This window comes from Bubalus bubalis, chromosome 12, assembly GCF_019923935.1.
Source record: "Bubalus bubalis isolate 160015118507 breed Murrah chromosome 12, NDDB_SH_1, whole genome shotgun sequence".
Lineage (NCBI taxonomy): Eukaryota > Metazoa > Chordata > Mammalia > Artiodactyla > Bovidae > Bubalus > Bubalus bubalis.
The window spans coordinates 5116105-5142213 of NC_059168.1; the positions used below are offsets into that span (position 1 = coordinate 5116105).

Below are 26109 nucleotides of genomic sequence, written 5' to 3' on the forward strand. Positions count from 1 at the left end.
CAGATTCTTCCGGTGTGCAAGGAGGGCCATTAACTAGATAACATCAAAACAGTTTATACCTATGAACTCATTTAACGCGGACAGCGATCCTTTGTGGTGGGTATACTTTTTTCCAAGAGTTCACAATTGACAAAATAGTCATCCATGGCCAGTGAGGGCAGTGGCCCCGGGGGCGGGGATCAGACCACCTGATTCAGAGCAATGCTCTCCAACATTAGTAGGCGGTTCCTGCCTTTCACAGACTCACACACCAGGGGAATAGTTTCAATACAAAATATATATATATATGCTCAATATTTTGACAGTGAAATGAACATAGCTATAAATGGTATGTAAATATACAGTGGACAGTTTTTTTTGTTGTTTTTTTTTTTTTTTTTTACAAAAAAGGGAATCAGTGTCTCACTACACATACTGGTTCAGTTCAGTTCGGTTCAGTCACTCAGTCGTGTCCAACTCTTTGCAACCCCACAAATTGCAGCACACCAGGCCTCCCTGTCCATCACCAACTCCCGGAGTTCACTCAGACTCACGTCCATTGAGTCAGTGATGCCATCCAGCCATCTCATCCTCTGTCGTCCCCTTCTCCTCCTGCCCCCAATCCCTCCCAGCATCAGAGTCTTTTCCAATGGTTAGACACATTAATTTATTATGAAAGATTTGTGTCGATAAAATATCATGTATCTTTAGTAATATTTAAAATGTCATCAAGATAACTCACTTTCTTGAGGACATAAAATTATTTTCAACAAAGGATAGTTTATAAAAGCTTGTGTTTTCACTGCTGGTCCATAGCACACTTCTTTATGCACATTTATTAGCACAGAGCATATCAATTACTTTATGACCAATAGATACAGCAACTAACACACAAAACTATCAGTGTTACTCTAAAACCAGTTTGGGGAAGGCCCGGAAGACACAGGTGGCCCTCGGTATCCACAGGTTCCGCAGAAGCAGCATTCAGCCAACCGGGGATCCTTGGATATGGAACTTGCGGATGTGGAGGCCGACCTGCTATGCCATTTTGTAGAAGGGATTTGAGCATTGGTGGATTTTGGCATCCTCAGGGGTCCTGGAATCAACCTCCCATCGATACCAAATGACACCTGTGTTAACCATGACACTAACGATAAACAAAAAATTCTGCTTAGTCAAACACAATGAATTCAGGTTTGCAGAATTACTTGTAATGCAATCAAATACTTCCTTAAAACCTTACACACACACACACAAGTCAAAGTGACATCAGAATGTCTTGAGCCTGTCATAGCTCTTTGTCAGAGCAAAGGTATGAACTCCCCTTCAACCCCTTTCTATACAAGAGGCTGGTCTGATGTAAACATCTTTCTCATCACCTTAGCCACGCCAGTTCCCAACTCCACACCCTTCCCTAACAGCTCTCCTATCCCTTGACCGCAAACACGCAAGTTCTCCATCAGGGCCTTTGGCCTTTCACTGAGATTTCTATACCTTAAACTCCAAAACCACTCCCAGCTGGACCATTTCCATTCCCAAATCCATGCAGCAAACTGGCTATGCCAGAATCGCCTGAGACTGTGGGTTTTTCATAAGCCAGTACAAACCCCTGGTCCCCCACCCTAGAGACTCTGAATGTCAGGTGATTCCGGGAAGCAGCTAGATTTAAGAACTCCTGGACTGCACCGTGGATATTAACACTGTGTTTTGGGCACAGTGCTCTCCACTGTATAATGAGGAAACCGGGCTACAGAGATGACCCCAAGTCTCCGTCCACACGGACCTAACAGTCCAGGAGTCTAGCTTCTAGAGCTACTTCATGGACACTGGTTTCTCTCCAACCAGACTTCATGTTTTTCAGAGTAGAGACCACATGACCTCTTCTGAGTGTTTCGTGCACAGTTCAATAAGCGTAATCATGAGCTCCTATGACAATGCCCTGCAGATTGAGGAGACAGACGCTGCTCTGGCCAGGCAAATCTTGTGCAGAGTCTGATCCACAAGTTAGATCGGGCATCAGAAGAACCTCCCACAGAGGCTTCAAGATATTGGCACTTGATTTACCACCATCCGCAAACTACAGAAATCACTCTTCCAAACACCAGAAAACCAAGAAAGCTTAAGTTCTGACTTTCTGTCTATTTGTTAGGGAAACCACAAAAGATGCTTACAGATTCTATCTCTGGTTTATGAGAATTATGAGCCATATTGCTGGTACTGTCGAAAGTGTTCACATATCTAAGAGAAAGTAATGGTGAGAAAAACAAGATCATAGTTCTTTTTACTGCAATGTCAAGAGGAAAATGCAGGTAACCATTCAAATCCAGCAAATACATCAAACAGGCTTTGCATCTGTTACCAAGCTTATACTATTGAAAGGGGACTTTACTAGCTGGCCTTTTGGAGTTTTCCAATGTGTGGCTATGGAATCTTCTTAACAAGAAGAGTATCTCTGTTGAAATGCTAAGATTTACAGAAGCAGAAAAAAACAATTGTCCTCACATTTATGTAGCCTTAATCGCAGGTGGCTCAGTGGTAAAGAATCCACCTGCCGATGAAGGGAACACGGGTTCAACCGCTGGATCAGGAAGACCCCTTGGCAACCCACTCCAGTATTACTGCATGGAGAATCCCACAGACAGAGGAGGCTGGCAGGCTACATACAGTCCATCGTGTCACAGAGAGATGGCCACAACTTAGCAACTAAACAACAACGATGTAAACAACAATCGTTTTCAGGTCATTTCCACATGTTATTTCATTTCAGCCTCTCACAACAGCCCTTGGAGCAGGCAAGGTGTACATTATCTGCATTTTTACAAATGAAAAAATAAAACAGAGAGGTTATGAAACTTCTCCATGGTGGCGCTAGAACCAGTCACCCAGGGTTCACACTCTCTTACTGACTCGCTATACCAGGAATCCCACAGAGGAAGAAGATGTGTGATGTCTGGCCAGGTCAGTGAGGGGTCGGCTTGTTTCCTTCATTTTATTTTAAATTTGAAGGTACTGAAACAAGGTGTCAGAGCATTCAACTGGCCACAGGCCCCATCGCGTCTAATTATGTCACTGTTTCAGACAATTCTCCTTGGGGCTTCCCAGGTGGTGCTAGTGGTAAAGAACCCACCTGCCAACACAGGACACATAAGAGACGCGGGTTTGACCCCTGGATCAGGAAGGTCCCCTGGAGGAGGGCGTGGCAACCCACTCCAGTACAGTCTTGCCTGGAGAATACTATGGACAAAGGAGCCTGGCGAGTTATAGTCCACAGGGTCACAAAAAGTCTGACTCAACTAAAGCAACTTAGCACGTGCAGACAATTACTGCATCTTCTTGGTCCCTGAAGGCATCTGAGTTCGTGAACCCACTGCTAAGTAATTACACTTACATACCTAAGCAAATATAAATAATTCTATCTTAACATCACATAATATCTTAAGAGCACATTCACATCATATGTTTCACTTGCTTCTCATATTCCTATTTCCTGATTAGAAAACAAAGCTCAGTGGGGGAGGGAGAGAGTGGAGAATGTAGTATCAACATATATACACTATCAAGCATAACATGGACAGCTGGGGAGAAGTTGCTGTGTAGCACAGGGAGTCCAGCCTTGTGCTCTGTGATGACCTGGAAGGATGGGATGGGAGGAACTGAGGGAGGCTGGGGAGGACGGGGATGTATGTATAGTTATGGCTGATTTGCACTGTTTGTATGGCAGAAATCAACACAACACTGTAAAAAAAATTTAACTCAAATTAAAAAAAACAAATAAAAACAAAGGAATTCAGACCAAAAACAAACAAACAAAACTGACTGACTTTCACAAGGTCAGGACCTAAACTCTGAATGTGTCAGGCAAGAAAGAACATGGTGTGGGAATTTCTTAAGCAAGTTTCGAGGTAAAGCTCTTTGGATAACCATCATATAAAAGTTTCTGAATGTGAGTGCTCAGGTAGGCATATGTTGAAATTTGATTATCACTCAAAGGGCAGTCCTTAAGAGTATGAGCAGAAATGAAACTTCCATATTCCCATTAAGGAGTCATGTACCGACATTTTTCTCCCCGAGTGTTCGTGAGTTTGTAATAATAAAAAAGAAGCTGACAAATGCCTGTATTTTTAAATAATTCAACAAAATTACTAGCAAAAGGAGTCCAGCAAGGTACAAAAGAATTATATATCATGACAATGTGAGATATTCTGGGAATGCGAGGTTGGTTCAACATACAAAAATTAGTCAATGTAATAAATCACATTTACACAATAAAGGACAAAATTCACATGATCAGATCAATAGATGCAGAAAAAGCCTTTGACAAAATGAAACACTTTCATGATAATAACATTCAACGAACTAGGAGCAGAAAGAAACTTCCTCAACCTGATAAAAAAGACATCTATGAAAACCCACAGACAACATCGCACTGAATAGCACATGAATGAAAGTTTTCCCCCTAAGATCAGGAACAAGTCTAGAATATCCATTCTCACCACTGGTATTCAACTTTGTACTGGGGGTTCCAACAGATCAATCAAACAAGAAATAAAAGATATCCAGATTGAAAAGGAAAAAGCAAAACTATATTTGCAAATCAGCTGATCTTGCATATATAAAATTCAAAAGAATACATATATACATGCACACATACACACCAGTACCCAAATATCAAGACTAATGAATACATTCAGCAAAGTTGCAAATACAAAAAATAAAGTGCAAATTATTAGTCATCCACATTTTCATCAATATATAATTACTGGCAACTAAAAAGGTTGCTCTTTTATTTTTATTCATCTCCATCTGAGATGTAGACATATAAAATTCAGAGTTTATATTAGATGTTTCAACTATCTGCTATTTAAGAGATATGTTTCTTGGAATACACACAGTTCTAGAAAATGCGAAAGGAAAAATCTTTTGCTTATATAGCCAAGAAGGTTAAGTGATGAGAATTAGAAAAGATTTTGAAGCAACAAAGATCTTCTGCTAGGCCCATTAAAGAACACTAATTTGTTCACGTTTTAATTCTCTAATGGGTCTTTTTCAAAGTACTATATAGCAGTTGTAATTGGTTCAAAATATTGCATCTTGATGCTCACACAAACTGAAAGTAATGACTACATTTTCACTTATAAAATTTATATTTTTACTTTGGCCCAGTCTCCTGGAGGTTTTAAACACCATTAAGCACATCACAATATTGGTGTGGACTCTCTTTCTTCAATTTCATTAGAATTAATGTAGAAGAGCATCTTATTCCAACAATAGTGAACATGTTTCTTACGTAACATAACCCCAAAATACATAGCAAGTTGTCCTATGTTTCAGAAAAGCATTATATTTAGCTCTTTTCTAAAGATCTGAATATGGACCCTGCCTATTCTAAAACCCGTAAGGAATAAAGTGGGCCGGGGTATGGCTATGCTCTGAGAAATCCTGTGAAGACCCAGGAAATTCCCCTCATCCTCTCTACTCTAGAACCCCAGTAAACACACATTAATTCCCATCAACGGTTATTTATCACTCCCCAGGTACTTGTGGTTCACACATCTTCTTTTGTTACTTACATTTTTTTCAAACATCAAAACTAGGTTCAAGCTATATGTAAAGCTTCAGTTAAAGAAGGCATTAACGAGACTTTTTCTGTAAAGCAGATAATTTATTGCCTGATTCCCTTCCAAGGTATATGGATTTTGCTCCTCATTTACAACTTGATTATAATTATTGGCAAGCAAAGTCAAGTTATTTAATTTACAAATCAGGACACAGTAATTGAATAACAGTATTCTTTTCTGCATGGTGGAAGCAAATTATTTAGAGATGAAAGTTTAAATAAACACATATTTTTAAAAACAATTTCCCTAATGTTATAAGTCTGTAACACAGAAGCTTTGGACCTCTGGATGAAAACATCTCACTGGGGTTTATCACCTGTCCCTTTTTTCCAAAGTGAAAATTCAAAAGAGATGATAAATACCAGTAAAAAGAAAACCACAGGCCAAAAGACAGAAATCTTCTATAATATGAAAGAATATGTACCAGACAGTTCTATAAACTTTTTTGAATCTTGCTATTTTTCTTTAATCTAAAAACACTGATTAACTATATACACACATATATATGTGTGTGTGTATATATATATATACATAGAAACATTTATACCTACATACATGCTGCTGCTGCTTAGTTGCTTCAGTCCTGTCTGACTCTGCAACCCTACGCACTGCAGCCCACCAGGCTCCTCTGTCCATGGGACTCTCCAGGCAAGAATGCTGGAGTGGGTTGCCATACTCCCCTCCAGGGGATCTTCCCGACCTAGGGATCGAACCTGGGTCTCCTGCATTGCGGGCAGATTCTTTACCACTGAGCCACCAGGGAAGTCTACATACATGCATACACACACACACACACACACACGTGTACACACACATGTATATGACTTCCCCAGTGCAGTGGTAAAGAACCTGCCTGCCAATGCAGGAGATGAAAGAGATGCAGGCTCTATCCCTAGGTCTGGAAGATCCTCTGGAGAAGGAAATGGCAACCCACTCCAGTATTCTTGCCTGGAAAATTCCGTGGACAGAGGAGCCTGGTAGGCTACAGTCCATGGGGTTGCAAAGAGTCAGACATGACTGAGCAACTAAGCATGCACGTATGCACACACACACACACACACACACACAGATACACACTGATTAGTTACATAGTAGACTATTCCACTTTCCACTTTCTCATCACCCTCCCTTTAAGAGAACATGGATCCCTGCTGACTGGCATGTGACCTGCAGTACTGCTTTGGAAAAGAAGGATAGTTTCCCTTCCAACTGATGTCAGGCTTGACCTTTCAACTTATTAAGCCAATGACATGGGAGCCATATGACAGACTCCACATCCAGCAAAAGGTCTCTGTCCCCTCTGTTGAGAGGATGGCATATTTCAGAAGAGTGCACTCTGTCAGGCTGGGTCTGGGAATGAAAAAGACACTAGTGTACACCTGACCATCACCTGCCATGTAACACAGATAAGAACAACAATTTGCAACTATAAGCCAGGGATCTGGGGGGTGTATGTTACCAGAGCATCACCTGACAAAAGCTGGCTGATACATATTGCAGCCCTAACATTTAACCTGCTTCACCAATTTGACTTACCTGTAGGGAGATAAACCTAAGAGATGTCATAAACAACTCCTAGGGGAGGTTGATTTCACATTACAGTATGAAAGAAATACTTCATGACTCAACTCCAGGTTTGCCAGGATCCAGCAATATGATGTAAAGCTATCCCATGTTCTACATCAGTGATTAATGCAGAGATGAAAGAAGAAGGAAATCAAGAGACTAGAAAGCAGGGAAATCTAGAGTCTATAGAAATGAGGGCTACATGACTTCACGTCACTGTACCAAGACCACAAGGAACAGTCATCCCATTGGAGAATCTGGGGTCATTCTATGACCGAAGACTGGGGAGCAGGCATATGGGTATGGACCGAAGTAGAGATACGAGGTCAAGGTATAGTTATCCATCTGAAATAATGATCGCAGTTTGTATCGACAGAAAAGAATATAAATGTTGCCATTTGGGCTATAGTCATTGCTCCTAAGTCTACCTCAACTGAACAATAATATAATTGCTTCACCAATTTTGAAGTTCCGGGTTTAACTGTTTTCTATCTTAACTAAAACACATATAATAAATGTTTAAAACAGGTAGTTCTTAGCACTCACAATGCACAGGACTCATAAAGTTTAATATTATCACTGAGGAGCCAGAAGAAGAAATCCTTGCCCTCAAGAGAAAAAAGCATTAGGCCATCTTCTAAGACTGTGTTCTGTCATCATCAGATAAACACAAGCACAGACCTTTGGGGCAAGGGGAAGATATCAGCTAAAAATTAAGATACAAACTGACTCACATAAATGCTTCTAAGTATCTTTTCAGCCACAGAATGGATACAATCATTGAAAACAATTGCTAATCAAAACATTAAGTAAAAAGAAAAAAAAAATTAAGCAACCGTGAGACCTGGCAAAAAGAATGAATAATAAAGTTACCACTTCTTGAGGACCTACTGTGTGCTGGGCTATATTATCTTATTTAATCTGCATAGCAAATCAGTTGCATAGGCATTATTGCCTATTTTATACATGAGGAAACTGAGGTTAGGAAACAGAGAAGTTAGGTTACTAGTCCAAGGTAGTACACTTTGTAAATGGCATAGTCAGAACCCACCACAGGCTGGCTCCAAACCTCTGCCCTTCCCATTATCAGATGGCAGTGTTCTGGAATTTGATCAGCCAAGCAGATTTTTTTCCTTAAAATTTAAACTGTCTTATTCAAGGATTTTTAAAGGAGGCATTCAAAGTTATTTTTGTCACCTGTTTCAACATGTCACAATTCCTTATGCCAAGAATCTATTAACTTTACTTCACCCAAATATCTTGTGACACAAATTAAGCCTATTTACCCTTTCTATGTCATCAAGGTAACACTTTTTATAGAAGCAGTAACAGAGCTTGAAGAGACAGTCTGTCTTTATGTAGAAACTAAGAAGAAACTGCAAGAAACTCTGCATGAAAAAGAATCACTTACTCATTTTCAAATTACTTTCATAAGGTAGTTTTACTAATTTGTCTGCTGCATCATTACTGTTATTAATAAAATTACATTTAGGTGTTGGGGTAGATTGGACCAGGTGGGGTGAACAGTTGTGACCATTTTCTTCATCCATAAAACTTGTCAAATTAGTGGTTTTACAAGGATACAAAGTTTTTATGTGTTTGAAATGCTGACAAAAAGAGCTGTACCTAAAATGACAATGACTTTCAGACAATCCTAGCATAGGAAAGCCTGTTTGATTAGAATTACGTTTATTTGAAATATACAATAATTGGACACAGTATATTATTCATCCTGAATTAAAAAGCTGAAAGTAAATCTCAAGATGTTTCTCTATATATACCTTATTGTACCTGTTGGAGACCACACACACACGTGCATATGCACACACATACAAATTACAAATAACATCAGAAGGGACCTCAGAACCCATACCCTATAAGCCTGTCATTAAGAGATACTGAGATAACTTCCGATAGGATGATGGCCACAAGGAAGGACCTTGGAGCCAGACCACCTGGGCTAAACCCCCAGCTCTGTCTGCACTGGCTGTGGCATGTTGGGCAAGGTACTGTTTCCTTCTCTATAAAATTGGGAGTAACAGAACTGGCCTCACAGGTTAGGAAGATTAATTGAGATACCGTACATGTAAAGGGCTCACCGCACTTCCTTATGAAGAAAAGCTAAGAAACCCCGAGACCAAATAGGCTGAGAGCGCCCTTCTAAGGAGATCCTGCTGTGAAATGTCAGAGCGACGTCCCAGGGCACCTGCCTTTGCCAGTCTTGTCTGTTTGAAAACATTTTTAATAATCTGTGTTCAACAGTTCACCGTGAGAAAAGCCCACTGATTTTTCCTGGCAAGTTAGCCTCATCCAATTTCTTCCGAATCAAAAAACCACCCCAGCCTCCTCACATTAGGTGACTCCTCTAAAGCAGCTGCCCACTGGGGCAAGCAGGGACAGGGAGGGATGGACTGTGGGGACAGATGCAAACTAGTATATACAGGAGGGATAAACCACAAGGTGTCTCAGATGGTAAAGAATCTATCTGCCTGCAATGCAGCAGACCCGGGTTCAATGCCCAGGTTAGGAAGATCCCCTGGAGAAGGCAATAGCAACCCACCGCAGTATTCCTGCCTGGAGAATCCCATGCACAGGGGAGCCTGGCCGGGGTTGCAAAGAGTCAGACACGACTGAGAGACGAACAGTTTCAGTTTCAAACCACAAGGTCCTGTTGCACAGCACTGGGAACTATATTCAACATTGTATGCCAGACCATAATGGAAAAGAATATGAACACAAATATATACATATGTATAACTGAATCACTCTGCTGCACAGCAGAAATTAACACGGCATTGTAAATCAACCATACTTCCATAAAACAAAGCAGGCAACCATGAACCCCACTCTCTCCAGGCTTCCATGTCTCTGACGATTTCTTCAACCTCCTGCCCAGACTGCCTTCCAACCCACGGCTCCTCTGGGTCCTCAGCCAACGTCTTCTCCCCTCCCTCTTCCTAGGTAATCCTGTCCAACCACGTGACTGTCACTAGCATCTATGTAAGATAACTCCCAAATATTTATTTTGTCCTTGCCTTCTTTCAAAAGGTCACCACCACACAGCAAACTTGCTCCAGGCAACTCTACCTGGATGGTCCACAGGGATTTCAAATGGAACATTTTAAGATCCAAACACTCCATCCGCCCCCACTCAGCTTGCTCCTCCTCCTATACTCCTACCTCATCACACAAGCCAAACATCCTAAAGGCATATTTGCCCCCTCCCCGACCCAGTCTCCCTTATTCCCCCAACAAGTCAATCAGCAAAATTTCCAGTGTAATTCCCTACAGACTTCTCTAGTCCTCCTCTTCCGTCTATCCTTCCTGCCTGACCTGATCCTCCAGACATGGCCCATCACGGCCCCCAGACTCACCCATGCCAAATGCCTTCTAGAAATAATAATAAAATATAAGTGGGGCCGTTTTGCTCCCCTGCTCACACAGCAGTCCCCGGCCTACTGGACAATGTCTAAGCTCATTGAAATGCCATGTGGGGCCCTCCGCACCCAACCTCCCCTCCTGCTGCTGCCTACCTGGAATGCTTCAGACCCACAACCCACCTGCACTGGTCACAGCGACCGTCACAACACACTGCCCTGCACCTCTCGACCTTGCTTACATTAGTGCACCTGCAGTAGCCTCTTCTCCTAGCCTACCTCCAATTCATCCTCTAAAACTCAAAGTGGATGTCACTTTGCCCAGGAAATCTTCCCTGAAACTCCATAATGGAGAGGGTACTCTTTTATGTACTCCACTGGGTTCCCTAGTAAAACAGGTACAAACCCTACTGAGATTATTTGAAATAATCCATTTGAAGCTTAAGTACACAAACACCAAGGGCTAAAAATGTGTCCGGCTTAATAATCTCAATCCAGAAACCTGTAAATCTAGAGAAAGAGAGATATGAAGAGCAGCTTAGGCATACATATGGTGTTAGATTATTGTATATACTATTTCAGGATGCTAAAACATTACTTTTATCCTGCTGAGGGATAACAGTAAAGAAAAGAATAGAAATCAATTTATGTAACTAATTATCTACCTAAATAGTAGAAATGAAATTACCATACTTTCTTTTTCTACTATAAATATTTAATTTCCATATTCAGAACTTGTTAACTCAGCCTTGAAGTTTTCATTCAACTTGCGGGGTGGGAGGGGAGAGGCAGGGACTAAAGTGGTATGTAAAATTCACTGCTTTCCCATAAGATACTTTTCTCAGATACTCTGCTCGTACTAAAAGATTAAAGTCTACTTACTGAAAAACAAAGACACACTCTAAAGGACAGTCACCTAAAAGATTTAGTTCTCAGAAGAAGCCATACCATATTCTGGGGAAGGATCTACCTTTGATGAAAACATACACACACACACACACACACACACACACACACGGGAGAGTCCAGCCGAGCCGCCCACTCGAGCACATGGAGGTGATTCTGAGGACTCAGCAGCCTCTGCAGGCAACATCTGTCCTGAGCGCCAATATTATGACCAGCAGATGATCAGGGTGCTTGGGAATAGCATGGATGCTCCCTCCTCACCCCAACATGAGCCCAGACAATGGGAGCCAAGCAAAGGCTTCATGCTGAACTTCCACAGCCAGCCATACAACACAGCCATACAACTATTAACTGTTCAATTTTCCACCAAAGAGTGAACACTGCTAACACACGGAGGTTGTTGACGAGGTATGGTTTCCCCATTACTGCTGATGCGACAGCCTGCTCCCTCAGGATGACAGACAGCTTACATACTGGGCTCAGATGGTCTCTAAAGTTACATCCTCCCATCCAAGGAATCCTCATTTCCACTGCTGCTGTGGACCACAAGAAAGGCTAAGTGGCACATTTCAGAAAGTGGATGGACCAACCCATTCCGGATCCTGAGTGTCTATTTCAGTGAACTGCAGAGTCAGGCCAGCCTATCTCGTCAGTCAAGCCCCAATTCTGAATTACATAGCCAAAGTTCAGAATTTAGCTGACCACTATCAATTGCTTTTTTTTATTCCAAAGGAACAGCTTGGTGTTTCTTCTTGCTGTTGTTGTTTGTCGTTCAGTCAGTAAGACATTTCGGACTCTTTGCGACCCCAGGGACTGCAGCATGCCAGGCTTTCCTGTCCTTCACTATTGCCTGGAATTGCTCATCACCATTGAGTCGGTGAGGCCATCCAACCATCTCATCTTCTCTTGCCCCCTTCTCCTGCCTTCAATCTCTCCCAGCATCAGCGTCTTTTCTAATGAGTCAGCTCTTCACATCAGGTGGCCAAAGTATTACAGCTTCAGCTTCAGCATCAGCCCTTCCAATGAGTGTTCAGGATTGATTTCCTCAGGATTGACTGCTTTGATCTCCTTGCAGTCCAAGGGACTCTCAAGGGTCTTCTCCAGCACCAAAATTTGAAAGCATCAATTCTTCTTGCTCAGCCTTCATTATCATCCAACTCTCATATCCGTACATGACTACCGGAAAAACTGTAGCTTTGAGTATACAGACCTTTGTCACCAAAGTAATGTCTCTGCTTTTTAATATGCTGCCTAGGTTTGTCATAGCTTTTCTTCCAAGGGGCAAGCATCTTTTAATTTTGTGGATGCAGTCACCATTCACAGTGATTTTGGAGCCCAAGAAAATAAAATCTGTCACTGTTTCCACTTAGGGCCCAACACAGCAAACCACTGACTCAGAGCCCCTCCTCCTTGACTGGGGAAGCTGTGCAAATCACCTGGCTATTCCGTTATCTGTATCATTATTGATAGTCATTAAATAATGTTTTCTCCAAAGTGAGAGAAAATACATTAATTTGATGATAACAGTATAAATCTAAGCAATAACCAAACCCCTGCTTCCTTCTGCTGGGTCTGATCTGTCTCCATGCCTGGGGGCAGCTGTTTCCCTCTCACTTAGTCCCTACCTGAAGAAGTTACACAGATTCTAATGTTGCCTACTACAGGAAATGGTTAAATGCAATTGGATAACACTGGATTATGAGGTAGAAGGCAATATTCCAGCCACTAAAAGCACAAACGCAAAGTGCTGCCCCAAACAACAGGCTAAAAGCAAAGGTGAGCACTTCCTCTGAGGGGGTCACACATGTCTCCAGGCTGCACAATTTAAACTAGTCACTATCATTCCTGAAAAGTCAGCTCTGTCTTCCAAATCTGAAATAGTCACAATTGCTGAAGCCCAATCTGGCGTGCTCCTATCAGCTAGTCTTCCATGCCTATCTCAGAGAACGAAAATCTGTGTGTGTGTATGTGTGTGCATGCACACAAACCCTCATTAAGAAGATAAAGTAAATAAATTTCCCGCCAAGCTCACAGTACACTCAAAGTCAACTGTGCTGTATTTACTCACATAATCAGTCTCATCTGCACTTATTTTTCTAATGAAACAGGACTGGAAATTAAACATGGCTAAACAGCAGCTAAGTCTGACTGCCTAATGGACTCGGGCACTCTGCTGAGTGAGGGACGGTCCCCCCAGAGGCTCTGAGCCCACCATGGGTTCCACCTGGAGCTGAGCTGTGATTTATTTTAGGACACTGGGAAAGGTGCAGTTTGCAGCTATGGCCACAGGGTAGTGCAGTAATTCTGCAAATAGTTACCCCCTCCCCCATCACGGCCACCTCCCTGCACCACACTACCCCTAGTTTCTTCATAAAGAGAATGGGACCATTTGGTCTGAGTCCTGGGCACCTACAGGAACGTTTGTGAGATTCCTGAGAAACACAGAGTATTTGTAAAATTCTAAATCCAGTCACTCTAAGCACTGGCTCTTAATGCAGAAGGACTCTGTCTCTGAAGGGTTGACAAGAACTGTAAAGCTATAAAAAGTGATTAGCCCATTTATTATAAACTGTGTTTACTTAGGTTTTTATGTTTATTTCCCACTATATCCCCACTAGGATACAATTAACCACCCCCTCACTCATCAAAATTGTATTAGGAAGATTCACAAAAATAAAATAAATGCTGCATCAAAATGTAACCTCCCAGCACTGTGGAACTGTAACGTTATTATGCAGAGCCTTCTCAAAACAAAAAGAAGATGATCCAAAATTTTTAAAGAGCTTCTTTTCAAAGGAATGTTTATTCTTTTACTTCTTGCTACTCAAGGTTTGGTCTAAGGACCAGCAGTTCTATCTGGGAGCTGATTAAAATTGCAGACTCATAACCCTACCAGGGAGACCTGCTGTGCTGCAGTCCAGGGGGTCCCAAAGCGTCAAGACACGACTGAGTGACTGAACAACAGTAACAACCCTGCCCTGCACCTATTAAATCAGAATCTATGTTTTATCAAGATACAAGTTATCTAGATGCAGGTAGCCTGAGAAGCGATGGCCTGAGTGACAGGTAAGTATATGGACCTTTGTACTTCAAAACTATTTTCTAAGCCCTAAGTCTTTTCTTCCTCAAGATACATTTTATAGAAAAATAAATATATCTTGAAATTCTAAAACAAAAGTAGACAGATTATTTCCCCAGAACTGCTGATGATTGGCTAGAATAAAGCCTTTTTCTATCTAAACTGCCAGGTTACTAATTATCATTTCAATGAACACTGACAGAAAATTTGGTCTGTCACTTCATAACTCAGGTAAACAGTGCAGGTATGACAAGAAAAATTTACCTAAAACTAACAGACTCCTATTACAACCTCCAGAGGATTTTCAGAAACTAATTTCCTGTCCATAAAAAAAGGAAAAATAAAATTATTTCAGTTCAAGTTAAGCACATAGCTCTAAACTGAGTTGCTATGTGAGTGTGGTCACCAAATTACAGTCACTGTTGTTTACCTCAGCTAACAACGAGCCTCCTGGGAAGAAATTAATGTGAAGAAGCCTAAGTACCCTCCATGCCCTTCTCCACACGTGAGTAGAGAAACTGCAAAGGGTAAAATACACAAGTGAACGCAATTAATGACTATGGCTCTTTGATTCCTGCTCACATGTGATAGGAATAATCATACAATTGTGACGCTGGAAGGACTCAGAGATAACTTCCTGCTGCCAGTCCACTTACTCTGGAAACTCGTTCTACAAGGTCCCTGGCAGGGGGTCTCAGCCTCCTAGGGACAGGTCATTGATACTCTCTGAGACAGCCTTGTCACTCACACCCACTGACCTTAATGACATCCTTGGACAACCCAGTGAAATACCTGGGAACACTCAGAGCCCCTATCATATCCCCAGGTATTTCACATCCCCAGGTATTTCACGTCCCCAGGTATTTTGTTTCCATAGACTAAAATCCATTAAGCTCCTCTGATGGTGTGGTACCCTCTCATCCTGGTATAACTGTGTTATTTTGTTTTTACTGAAACTAAATTATGATTAGCCTGACATAATTTAATGAGACCCACAGAGCCAAATGAAGTCATTTGATGTAATGGGTGGTAATTCAATACATTCTCAGCGAAACATCAAAGATTATGTAATGGTTAATATATCTACACGTTACTAGTACAACTGTAAGTAAGGACATATCTGTCTGCTCAACCATGATGTACAACTAAGAAAATCTACTGACCTCTACTCAAAAAGGTCCCTGGGTCCTACTGCCAGGGACAGAACTCTGCACCAGATGGATGACCTGGCCCAACGTGACCTTTCTGTATCCTTCCCCGTTTATGATAAAGAGACATTCTGAAGGAAGTAAAGGGTATAAAAGAACTGCGTTTGGCATTCACGAAGCAATTGACACTTTCATTACTTAACATCACAACCTTATGAGGTAGGCCGGTATAAGTGCCGTCATTTTATAAGTGATTAAACAAGACTGAAAATAGGAAATGAGAAAGATCTTGAGCTGCCCAGGGCCAAACAGAAAGCAAGACTGGAGCCAGCTGAATTCAGAAACCTCAATTAAATTCCCAAACAAAAGAGAAAAGGCAACACTAAAATAAGTTTTATGGGTTCCACTCTAAAACAAAACAAGGAAACATTATGTTATCATTAAATGATATTAAAATCATCTTTTATGGCCCTGATTTTGCCATCAAAGCTTTATCCCACCGCCCCCCCCCAAAAAAAATCCTGTATTTCATTTTTAGGGAGTTTTTTTTTCTTAATTTGACTGTTATTTTAACCAAAATTATGCCAAAGGGCCTCGTTCAAGTTGCTAAATTTAAAGTGCCATTGATTAGATCCATTCTGGTTCACAAGGACATTCTCCCGAAATAGACTTTTAGCATTTTATAACCCTCCTACATTTTCACAGAAGAGAATCTGGAACACAGGAAGGAATCATTTCCTCACACACAAGACTCATTTTCATCGTCATCAAAAGGCACTTGGTTAAAACCCTTGGTTAAAGCTCGTCTGCACATCCAGTGCGCATCCTCCCCATTATCCTGACACCCAGTTTGAGAACCTGGGTCCTTAGCTTCAGCGCCCTGAATTAAGCCGTCTCCCCACCACCCCACCCTCCAAGATACACCACTCACGGAACCACAAAGGGATGCACCCCTCAGCTCCCTGTGCTCAGCACTGTTCTGATTCCCACCTCTCACTGGCCACCAGCCCCTCCAAGGGCGCAGCCCTCCTGCCCTGGCCCTGGCAGCCACTCTGCTGTAAATTTTCGCATCCCTGCACCTGGGGAGGCCCTTTTCCACGCTCTGTGCATGTGTGCTCTGGGCCAATGATGGGCCCCGCAGCCAATCATCCTCCACCTTCGGCCAATGAGAAGGAGCGCAGCCAACAGGACTGCTCTGGACCAATGGGCTCCAGCACGCCCAGGGCTCAGGCCACGCCCAGTGGAGGTGCTGGGTACCAGTTTCGCCTCTCCTTCTGGTAAACCGCTTCCAACAGTACAGAAGGAATGGGGACAGGCCTGAAAATGTTTGCTTTGTTGGAGCTAGAGCAAAGGGCTGAGGGTCAAGATCAGGAATGAGGGGCCGCTTTCTAACCCTTCATGGGGGGAGCCTAAGGAGGCCTGGAAGAAGGTGATTGATTTTTAAGACAACCAAATAGGCCCGCTGGCGCTCCTGGGAAGCCTTCGACATGGAGACTACAAGGTTAGTGGCGCCTCCGCTTGGCTCCCCGTCAGCCTACAGGGGTGCAGTCCATCCCCAGATGAGTTATTAATAGTTAATAACTTCATCCAACAAGCTCCAAGCTTTATTCCCTCCTTATTTCTAGTCACAACCTTCCCTCCATATGGACTTTCCTCCCTTTCACCTTCTCCTTCTGAAAGTCCACTTCTCCAGGATGACTTTCACAGGCGCTTCTGCCCTAAAGGTCTCTTCCCCTACCCTTGTTGTTGTTGCTCAGTCGCTTCGTTGTGTCCGACTCTTTTGTGACCCCATGGATTGTAGCCCCCAGGCTCCTCTGTCCTTGGGATTTCCCAGGCAAGAATACTGGAGTGGGCTGCCATTTCCTTCTCAACCCAGGGGATCTTACTGACCCAGGGATAGAACTCAAGTCTCTGCTTTGGGGGCGAGTTCTTGGCGGTGGAGCCACCAAGGAAACCTGCCTCCCCCTCAATAGCGCAGCCTCAGCTTCTTCCTATAGCAAATCCTGATCTGGATGGCTTATTCTCCTTCAAGTTCCCTACAAATCCACTTTCCTTTGAATTACTATGGTAGGTTTTTGTTTTTGTTTTGTTTTTTTTCCTCCTAAACTACAGGTTTCAACCCATGGATAAGGAATTTTTAAAAAATAGAATATAAAATACCAAAGTACATCTCCCATAATGCGGGCAAGTGTTATTTGTGACTCTAGTTTCAGTTATGAGTCTGTGTGCACACAAATGATGTGGTGGGTTGCAATGTTAAACATACTTGCTACTGTGAGTTGTGGTAGAAAACCTTTGAAAGCAACTGTTCTCTGACACCTAACCTAGAGGCTGCCTAATGCTCGGTGAATGCTCACTGAACAAGCTGATGGGTATGATATGATCCATTTGCTACAACTTCAAAGTTCCACTTGCAAAGAATATAAAGTAGAACGCCTATTGGAACCCAAAGAAATGGATTCTGGGCCATGTGAAGCTATGGGGCAGAGGAGTAGGAGACAGGAAGCTGAATATTTACTATTTTATTCCAACAGACTTTCTCCCCAGTAACTAACATGTGTCTATATTTAAGGGAGATTAGATACAATTTTGACTTGAGTTCACTGTGGAAAGCTTATCTCGGTCACTGAAAGCACCTCATGATTACAGAGTTCTGAATCTTTGAAGTATCTGGTATAGGTAATTCCACCATGACTCATAAAAGCATCTTTCAGAGACACCATGAAAGCCTTTGTTCCAGTTCTTTCTTTGCCCAAGATGCCGCTATGTCCTCTCAATACCCCACCCCCACCGTCTGTAAAAATCCCATTCATCTTTCAAGGCTTAGTTCAAAGGCCACCTTTTCCACGGAAGCCTTTTTTAAAAAACTCGATTTTTCCTCTTTCCCTCCTCCACCACCCACCCACCCTGGTCCCAAATATGGTTTCTTTCACTTGGGATTCACCAGTGTGGAAGCCTTCCTTTTATACATGTGTACTTGTCTCATCTCCACTAGACAATAACACGCACAACTCACGCTTTACTCTTCTCTGCATTCCCTGTGGTAACCAGCACGAGCTCTTGTCTTTAAGAGGTGATCAATACAATGTGTTAAGTGAATAAAGGAAAGCAACTGTTACGCCATTCAAAGGGATGGTCTTTATTTTAAAGGCCCTGAGGAATGGCGTACATGCCCAGAAGCTGATCAAAAGCTTGTGGAGAATTGGAAGAAAAGGGGACGGAGGGGACAGAGATGGAGTTTGAGAAGGGGCTCGGCTCCTCTAGGCATCTGTCCCTGTAAACTTACTGAATCCCCAGCTCTTCAGGGACTCAGCTCTAAGAATGAAGCTAGGGAGCTGGGCACAGGATGCATGCCTTTTCAACTCTCCACTCCTGCTTCAAACCAGAAATGGGAAGTAGAAGTGGGAATAAGGGCAGCCCTTCTCAACTTTAAGGTATGGCTGAAAAGAAAAACTGAAACTGCTATCTGGATGATTCAGGTTCAAAATTTCCGCCCCACCCCCCCAACCTTGAAAAAAAAAGTGGGGGTTTCTGGAGGGGAGGGGAGGAGGGAAAAGGGTGTGCAAGGAAGCAGAGGAGATTAAATTCAACAGTACTGAGCTCTTTAGTTCATATTGTCTCTACAGTCATTTGGGGATGCTTTCAGTGACCACTAGACTAAGCTAGCTCAGGTTCAAAGCACAGTCACAACTAATAAACTCAAATTTGTTTTATTGGAAAATGATGTCCAGCAGTGAAAACATTGTTAAAATCCCATTCTCTTTTGCCTTAGTACCTTCTCCGCTCCCACCCACCCTCCCCCCCCTAAATAATAGTGTTTTCCTAAAAGGGATTAAAGAAAGAAATTTTTAGTGGTCTCTATTTTAAATTTATATACATTTTATAAGCTAATTCAAATAGGGCAGCAGATGTAATTTCCTAAATCATGGTATTTTGTTTTCAAATCTTTAATTTTAAATTAATATAATTAAGGGCTCTGACCTTCTCTTTCTTTAATATTATACCAGGATCTTCATCAAGATTTTGTTTTGTAATAAATTCCAGACCTGCCCTCATAAAATGGGAATACATCTGTAATACTTTAGAAAATACACTGGATTTAAAATCAGAAAAGTTGAGCTTTGAAATTAATGCTTGGTTCAAACATGGCTCCTCCACTTCTACATGTGTGACCTTGGGCAGCTAATCTTCCCAACCCTCAATTTCCCAATCTGTAAACTGGGAATAAAAACAGTACTTGGTTGTTCCCTAAGGTTGTCATGAAAATTAAATGAGCTAAGCCATGTAATGTACTTAAAATAGAGTTTAAAGATGCTAAGTAGGTGCATTGTACTTAGAGCGTGTCTAGCTAAGTGTCTGTTAAATGTTAGTTTAAAAATTCGGCTGTCATTTGTTTTATGGTCTCAGTAAAGTCCTTCTACAGTTCAAGGCCTCTATTTCCTTATCTTTAGAATGGGACTGCTACCACTTACCACTTCTGGGACTGTTATGAGATTCAAGTAAGGAAACAATGGATATGAAAATGTTTTGACCCACAGAAAGTACTCAAATGTTAGTTATTTGGGGTCACTTATAAGCGTAAAAGTAAACCATAAACTTAAAAACAGAAAAACGTAAAGGTCAACCAGAAAACTGAGTTAGAAAATAGCGTCCATTCCATGTTAGAAATGTATACTTAAGGAGTTTGGTTTCGCTTTAACTGATCAGAAATATATAAGCTCTTAGAAGATGTAACTTCTGCCTCTGCAAACTAGAAATGCTCCCTCAATCAAGCCAAAGCGTTCTACTATGTTTTAATCAAGAAAGCCTGCACAGTTTCATAAGCCAAAGAGAAACTGATGAATTGATTAAAATCTGACTGCATGTACAGCAACTTAAAAAAAAAATGCTTATTTTTTTAAATAATAAAAGTACTGTAGCTAATGTAAATTTCAAGTCAATTCAGCAGACATTTTTTGTAGAACTGTGCTCCAGGTAACTCAGCCAGAAACTAAAGATGCAGAGGAAGAAAGAGCTTAGGCATGTGCTGGAAAAGTCACAGATTATGACTGATAATTTCAAAATATCCCTTGTAAGAGTCGTAAGGGGGCTTCAGTTTTGAGTCAGCAAACAGACAAGAAGCCTAAAAACCCACCAAAACAAAAAGTTCTTTCCTTTGACTGAAAAACTGCCTTTTAAAAACAAAAGTCAAGCACAATTTCTATCTCCAAACCTACTGAATTTGTGCCAGAAACCAACATTTCAAAGTGTAAACCTGTAAAGTAATAAGTATCTATAAATGAAAGACTGAAATAAACCCCAGAAGCAACAACACAGTAATTAGCGACTTTTATAGAGTAATAACATGTTTCATATTCTTTTTACACTGACTCTTTGAAGTTTCCAGTGTAATATATAAAACTTTTATTACATTAGGGCCCATCCTTGTGTATTTTATAGGTGCCAGCATTATGCAGAGCAAGCTGCACTTGCTGATCCTCCTATCTTTTATAACAAACTGTTTGCTAATGGACTAGCTTTGTGTCCAGTTTAGTTAGTTACACCTGGTTTTAGACAGACCAGTCACTGGAAGCATGAAGCAAGGGAAACATACACATATCCACAAATCATCTATATGATCTATAAATCAAATAGCAGTTTAGCTTTAAAATTGCACACTGCATATTCATGTGCACACCACTTGCAGTTTTAGACACATGTGAATTCTTTACTGAATTAAAGAAGAAAAGGGAGGGGTGGGGGGAACCAAACCTCAGCTCTACAATAAGCGATTTCCAGAGGCAGAACAGAATGCAGTTAATATGCTTGTTCCACAGATGTTCATTCCGTAAATATTAAACATAACACAAGTTCCTCCAGGAATATGCAGGCAGTAATTTTACCACCTGAATAGGGCTGGTTGGAAACATTTAGGAGATGGGGGGAGGCTGTGGATAAGAGGGATGTGGAAGCAGCCAATGGGATTTTTAACACACCCGAAACTAGAATTAAACTGTTTCCAGCGGCGCTTTACCTACAGCAGCTCCGCAATGTGAGGAGCCGGAGCCACAGAACCCCGAGGGCTACCGCCAGGCCGCCCGCTCCCCAAGCTGCGAGCCTTCAGCGCGGAATAAAGGGACACACGGGGCGCCAGTGGGCTGGAGCTGGGACAGGAGCAGTGTGGCCAGGCGAGGTGTGAAGAAAGAGCCCAAAGGGATTGCGAACCTCGAGGAAATGAGTCTCCCAAGGCCAGGGCCTCCGGAATTCCCGCACGGAGAAGCACTCGCCCCACTGCCCTCGGGTTCACTTTCTACCTCGGGTGGAAGTGGGTGGGAGAGATAGAAAGGATGCGGCCGCCAGGACCCGGCGCAGACAGGCGGGAGGCTGGAGCATCCTCTAAGGGCACTTGGCAGCAGCCTCAACTCCAGGGGGTCGCTGATGTGAACGACGGGGTGCGCAAATGGAGGGAAGGGAGGTGAGAGGTGCGGGGGCGGCGTGGGGGAACCGAGGGGTGGATCCCCGGCACTAGTGACACGTTCTAGAAATCGGTGCATTATCAAGGCTGCGCTCTGCCCCTGGCTCCCCACATCACCGGCCCCCGGGATGGGGGCCGACAGCACCGTGGGGAGGAGACGGGAAAGGGGGCCGAGAAGACAAGCGGGCGGCCAGGCCTCCCCCTGGGGGAGACGGGAAGGAGCCGGCGTGGCGGGCGCCCCGGACCCTCCCCGCCCCCACGGTGGCTGGTCGCCCGAACCCCCGACCCAGGTGAGGGCGCGCGGGCCGCCACAGTCTCCCCTCGCCGCTCGCGCCCGCCCAAGCGGCGGGCACAGGGACTCACCACAGCGACTCGAGGTCCCATTCCTGGAGCAGGGCTAAGTCGAAGCTGTCCATGGTGGGAGGTGTCAGCGCCGCCGCCGCCGTCGCCGCCGCCGCCGAGGATCGGGCCGCCCGCGCGCTGCAACGAAAGGCGCCGCTCAAGGTGCATCCCGACCGCGCCGGAGGGGCCGCCGCCCGCCCGCCGCCCGCCCCCGGCTCGGGGCTCCCGGCGCCCCCCTCCCGCCTCGGGGCCGGCCGGGCGGCTGGCGGCGGCCAGGGCACTCACCCGCTCGCCGGCTCGCGCAGGCACACACCGCAGAGAGCGGCGCGATCGCCGCCGCCGCCGCCGCCGCCTCCTCCTCCTCCCCTCCCCTCCACCCCGCCCGCCCCGCGCCCGCCCCTCCTCCCGCCCTCGCGGCGGCCCGGCCCGGCCCGGCCCGCTGCAGCCGCCGCTGCTCCGAGCCCGCCCGCCCGCCTTTCTCCTCCGGGAGGCGCGTGTGCGCGGGCGAGGCCGAGACGCGCGCGCGCCGTGAGCCCCGCGCCGCTCCCGCCCCGCGCGCCCCTGCGCTCCCCGAGCGGCTCCCCCGGGTACCGACAGCTAGCAGGCCGCGCCGCCCGGCCAGCCCCGACCCCCGCGTACCGCTCCGCGCCGCGACCCCGGCCTCCCGGGGGCGCCCGGCGTGATCCGGCCAGCCGGGCCGAGGCGCGGGCGGCGGCGCGGAGGGTCGGAGATGCAGAGCTAGTCCGGGGCTGCCGCATCTTCTGCCCCGGCTCCGCCCGTCCTCCCCCCAACGCCCGGGTGCACACACTTCTTGGAGGGGGTCCGGTCTTCGCCTGACCCGGCCGGGCGCCTCCCGCCGCGCACCGGGCGATGGGGCGGCTGCCGACCTGAGTGGGTGCTGGGAGATGCCCTGGCGGCTCCAGGCGTGGAGCGAGTTGGCGGTGCAGCCTGCAGTAGCGCCGTAAACAAACCGTTTAAAATATCGAGCCAGTAAGTTACGTTAAATCAAGGGCATCGGGGATGAAACCTCTTCTGAGGGGACCTGCAGTTTGGGGAAGGTACCCCCATCCCCAGTGCTCCAGCTGGCCCGACCCTGGAAACCCACCTCCTTTCTATTTCTTTCAGGGAAGGGGGACAGGCCTCTGGGGGTTGACTGCAAACTTCCAGCCCTGTCTTCTGTCTGACAGAAGGATGACAGAGTGTCACTGTGGCTCCTGAAAAACCAAGTTCTTATTATTAGTACTTCCTGGAGTTTAAAGATCACTTCCCCCCTCCCTTGCTTTTGTGTAAGGGCTGGGAAGCCGGCGTCTCATCAGCGCCCTAGCCCTGTTTGTTTCACTATAGCTGGCCAAAACCCAGAACCTCTCTTTTGTCTCCTGACTCTCCTGTCCTCTTGGCCACAGCGCTGGGAGCCTGGCCCAAGCTCCCAAAGACTTCCTGGAGAGAGCAGTACAGGGCAGGGTAATACCCATCCCTTGCACCCAACCCCCCAAGGCCCTGCCATAGGGAGCCTTCTGGCACGCTCCCCTTTTGTTCATTCTAGACAAGAGGAACCACTGCCTGAGGCTGCCAGAAATCTAGACCCTTGGGTGGCACTAAATCACAGGATCCCTCCATCTGGAGGCAAGCCTAGGAATCATACCCTCCTCACCTCCCTGACCTCTGAATGAGGATTAACAAACTAAGTCTGGAGCACACGCAGGAGAAGAAAGGACCAAGGAGAATTCTTTCCTGTTTGGGGTTGGATTACAAAAACGCTCAACCCCCTGCTGCCTTCCCCCAGCTCTGATGTAGTCCTTCCTTTATTAGCATCCATAACTAATGTGCAGAAGGTAAAACAGTAAAGGAAGGCAGAGTCTGACAGAAAGGAATTTCCCTCAACACGGGTTGAGGGAAAAGAATTGGTATTTTACAAGCTGGTAAGTCCCAGCCCCTAAAGACCTCCCTCATTAGTTGAAGGTAGTAACAAGGCTAGGAGGAACAAAGGGAATGCGAATATGGGGGAACACATAGGTGTGAAGCACTCTTCCCAGGACCCAGTCGAGGGTGTATTTGGAGAGACTGGGAGGGAGGGGGGAATCTCTCTTCTCAACGTCTCCTTAGCATAAGGCTTCTTGCAAATGTTTGCTCTGGCAAAAGTGAGATGGCTGAAGCATCCAGACAGTGTTCCCAGGAACAAAGGCTGCGGGGCGGACGGAGGCGCGGGGGCCGTTGTTGAGGGTGGAGGAGAGCTCAAGAAAACAGCCCCGCTCTGGAACAACTGCAAGTTCCACTCCCCAACAAGAGGAGCGTCCTGTTGCTGGGCTAAGGGCTGCCGGCTGCCTGCCGGGAAGCTTCTCCAGAAAGACCTCCCACCCTTCTCAGGGATCTGACTTCCCTTCCCTTCCCACACGTCTGTTTATACAATGGAGGAAGGCTGAAGAACAAACAGAACCATGTTTACTGGGACTCCCATCCTGGGCCTGAGCTCAGGATACAAAATTGCCCTCACCATGGAGGCTGAGGATAAATAGACGGTCCTGGAAGAGGGAAAGGAGAAAGCCCTAGGGGTACTGAGCTGGCAGAGTGGTTCCCTCATAAAAGACCTCCCCACCCCCCCGCCCCCCGCCCCTCACCCCTCCCAAAGCCACGGAGGAATGGGTAGATAGATTTCTATTTGAATTTAAACATGGTGTCTCGTGCTAATACATGGGTAAATTTGGGCCTAAAGCAATTTAACCGTGGGTAGTGGGCATTTTTTTCTTCAGGACTAGCTCATGTTTTCAGTCTCAGGCCTCTAACATAGGGGAAGTTACATGAACACTTTTATTTCCAGTTTTTGTGTATAGTCTCCAGTGGGACAATAAGGCCTTTTGAAAAAACTCAAATAATATTGTATCAGTAGATGCCAGCTTTGCTAAGTTGTCATGGAAAGAAATTTATATTATTCACAGGTAAAAATGTAGAACAGTTAATGAGAGCTTTTATAGGGTGATCTTATTATTATTTATCAGGTTTATTAAGCTGTTCTTACTATCCTCCAGCCAGTGGTATGTTTTGGTACACATGTCACTTATGTCAAAATGTTAAATCCTTAATAAAAAGCACCAAAAAGTGTCAGGGGGGCAGGGGGTGGAGAGGGGGGGTTGGTGCTTGGACACCCTGGGATTCAAATGCCAGAACTAAAAGGGAGGATTTTTTTTTTTTTTGTAAAGGAATAAGAGATAACCTAAGTTAAAAATAAAACTGGTATTTCCTATGAAGCTGATATAGTTTCTGTGCATAGCAAAGGCAGTCAGGCTGGAGGGACTTCTCTCCTCTGGAGATAAATGAGACATTACTACAGAAAGCTCAACAAAAGTGCCCAGCTTCAGAGAGCAGCTGGGGGAGGCAGCTACATGAGAGGGGCTGCTGGCATCCTAGGTCAGGTTTGTTTGTTTAGGCCACATCTCTGAAGGAAAAGGATTCAGAAATGAATCCTACTCAGTGTGGGGCAGGCATTCAAGGGCACTTAGCTAGGGCCTCACTCACATTCTGCCAGCCTGGAACTGGAAACCTCCTAAACAGATCCAGAAGCAAGTCTGTGGTGTCCGACTGAGATCACCTTTTGGATGCGGATGGAGAGAAGAGAGCCCTTACATGGCTTTATTAATTCAGGCCT

The 26109-nt window shown here is 44.7% G+C and overlaps 1 protein-coding gene and 1 long non-coding RNA gene across 10 annotated transcripts in view; both read right to left on the reverse strand.

Annotated features, from left to right (window-relative positions):
• Positions 1 to 23781, reverse strand: part of AFF3 (AF4/FMR2 family member 3) — a 582175-nt gene extending 558394 nt beyond the window's left edge. For 3 of the 8 annotated variants that reach the window (XM_044925654.2, XM_044925653.2, XM_044925652.2), the window contains exons 1-2: positions 23278 to 23531; positions 22491 to 22607 (exon numbers count right to left, since the gene is read on the reverse strand). In XM_044925654.2, coding sequence (XP_044781589.1) covers positions 22491 to 22543 — 53 coding nt within the window. In that variant the 5' untranslated portion in view covers positions 22544 to 22607; positions 23278 to 23531. Of the gene's footprint in view, positions 1 to 22490; positions 22608 to 23277; positions 23532 to 23574 lie in introns of those variants that run through there. The other 5 variants (XM_044925651.2, XM_044925650.2, XM_044925655.2 and 2 more) reach the window with 5 other exon arrangements.
• On the reverse strand, positions 627 to 16618 carry LOC123464754. Of its 2 annotated transcripts, none has more exons than XR_006639773.1 (2): positions 15689 to 16618; positions 627 to 1126 (listed from the first exon to the last, which is right to left on the reverse strand). It is a non-coding gene; the product is annotated as an uncharacterized LOC123464754 (long non-coding RNA). The 2 variants fall into 2 exon arrangements; XR_006639772.1 differs by lacking the exon at positions 15689 to 16618 and adding an exon at positions 2151 to 3175.
• Positions 23782 to 26109: the final 2328 nt, after the last annotated feature.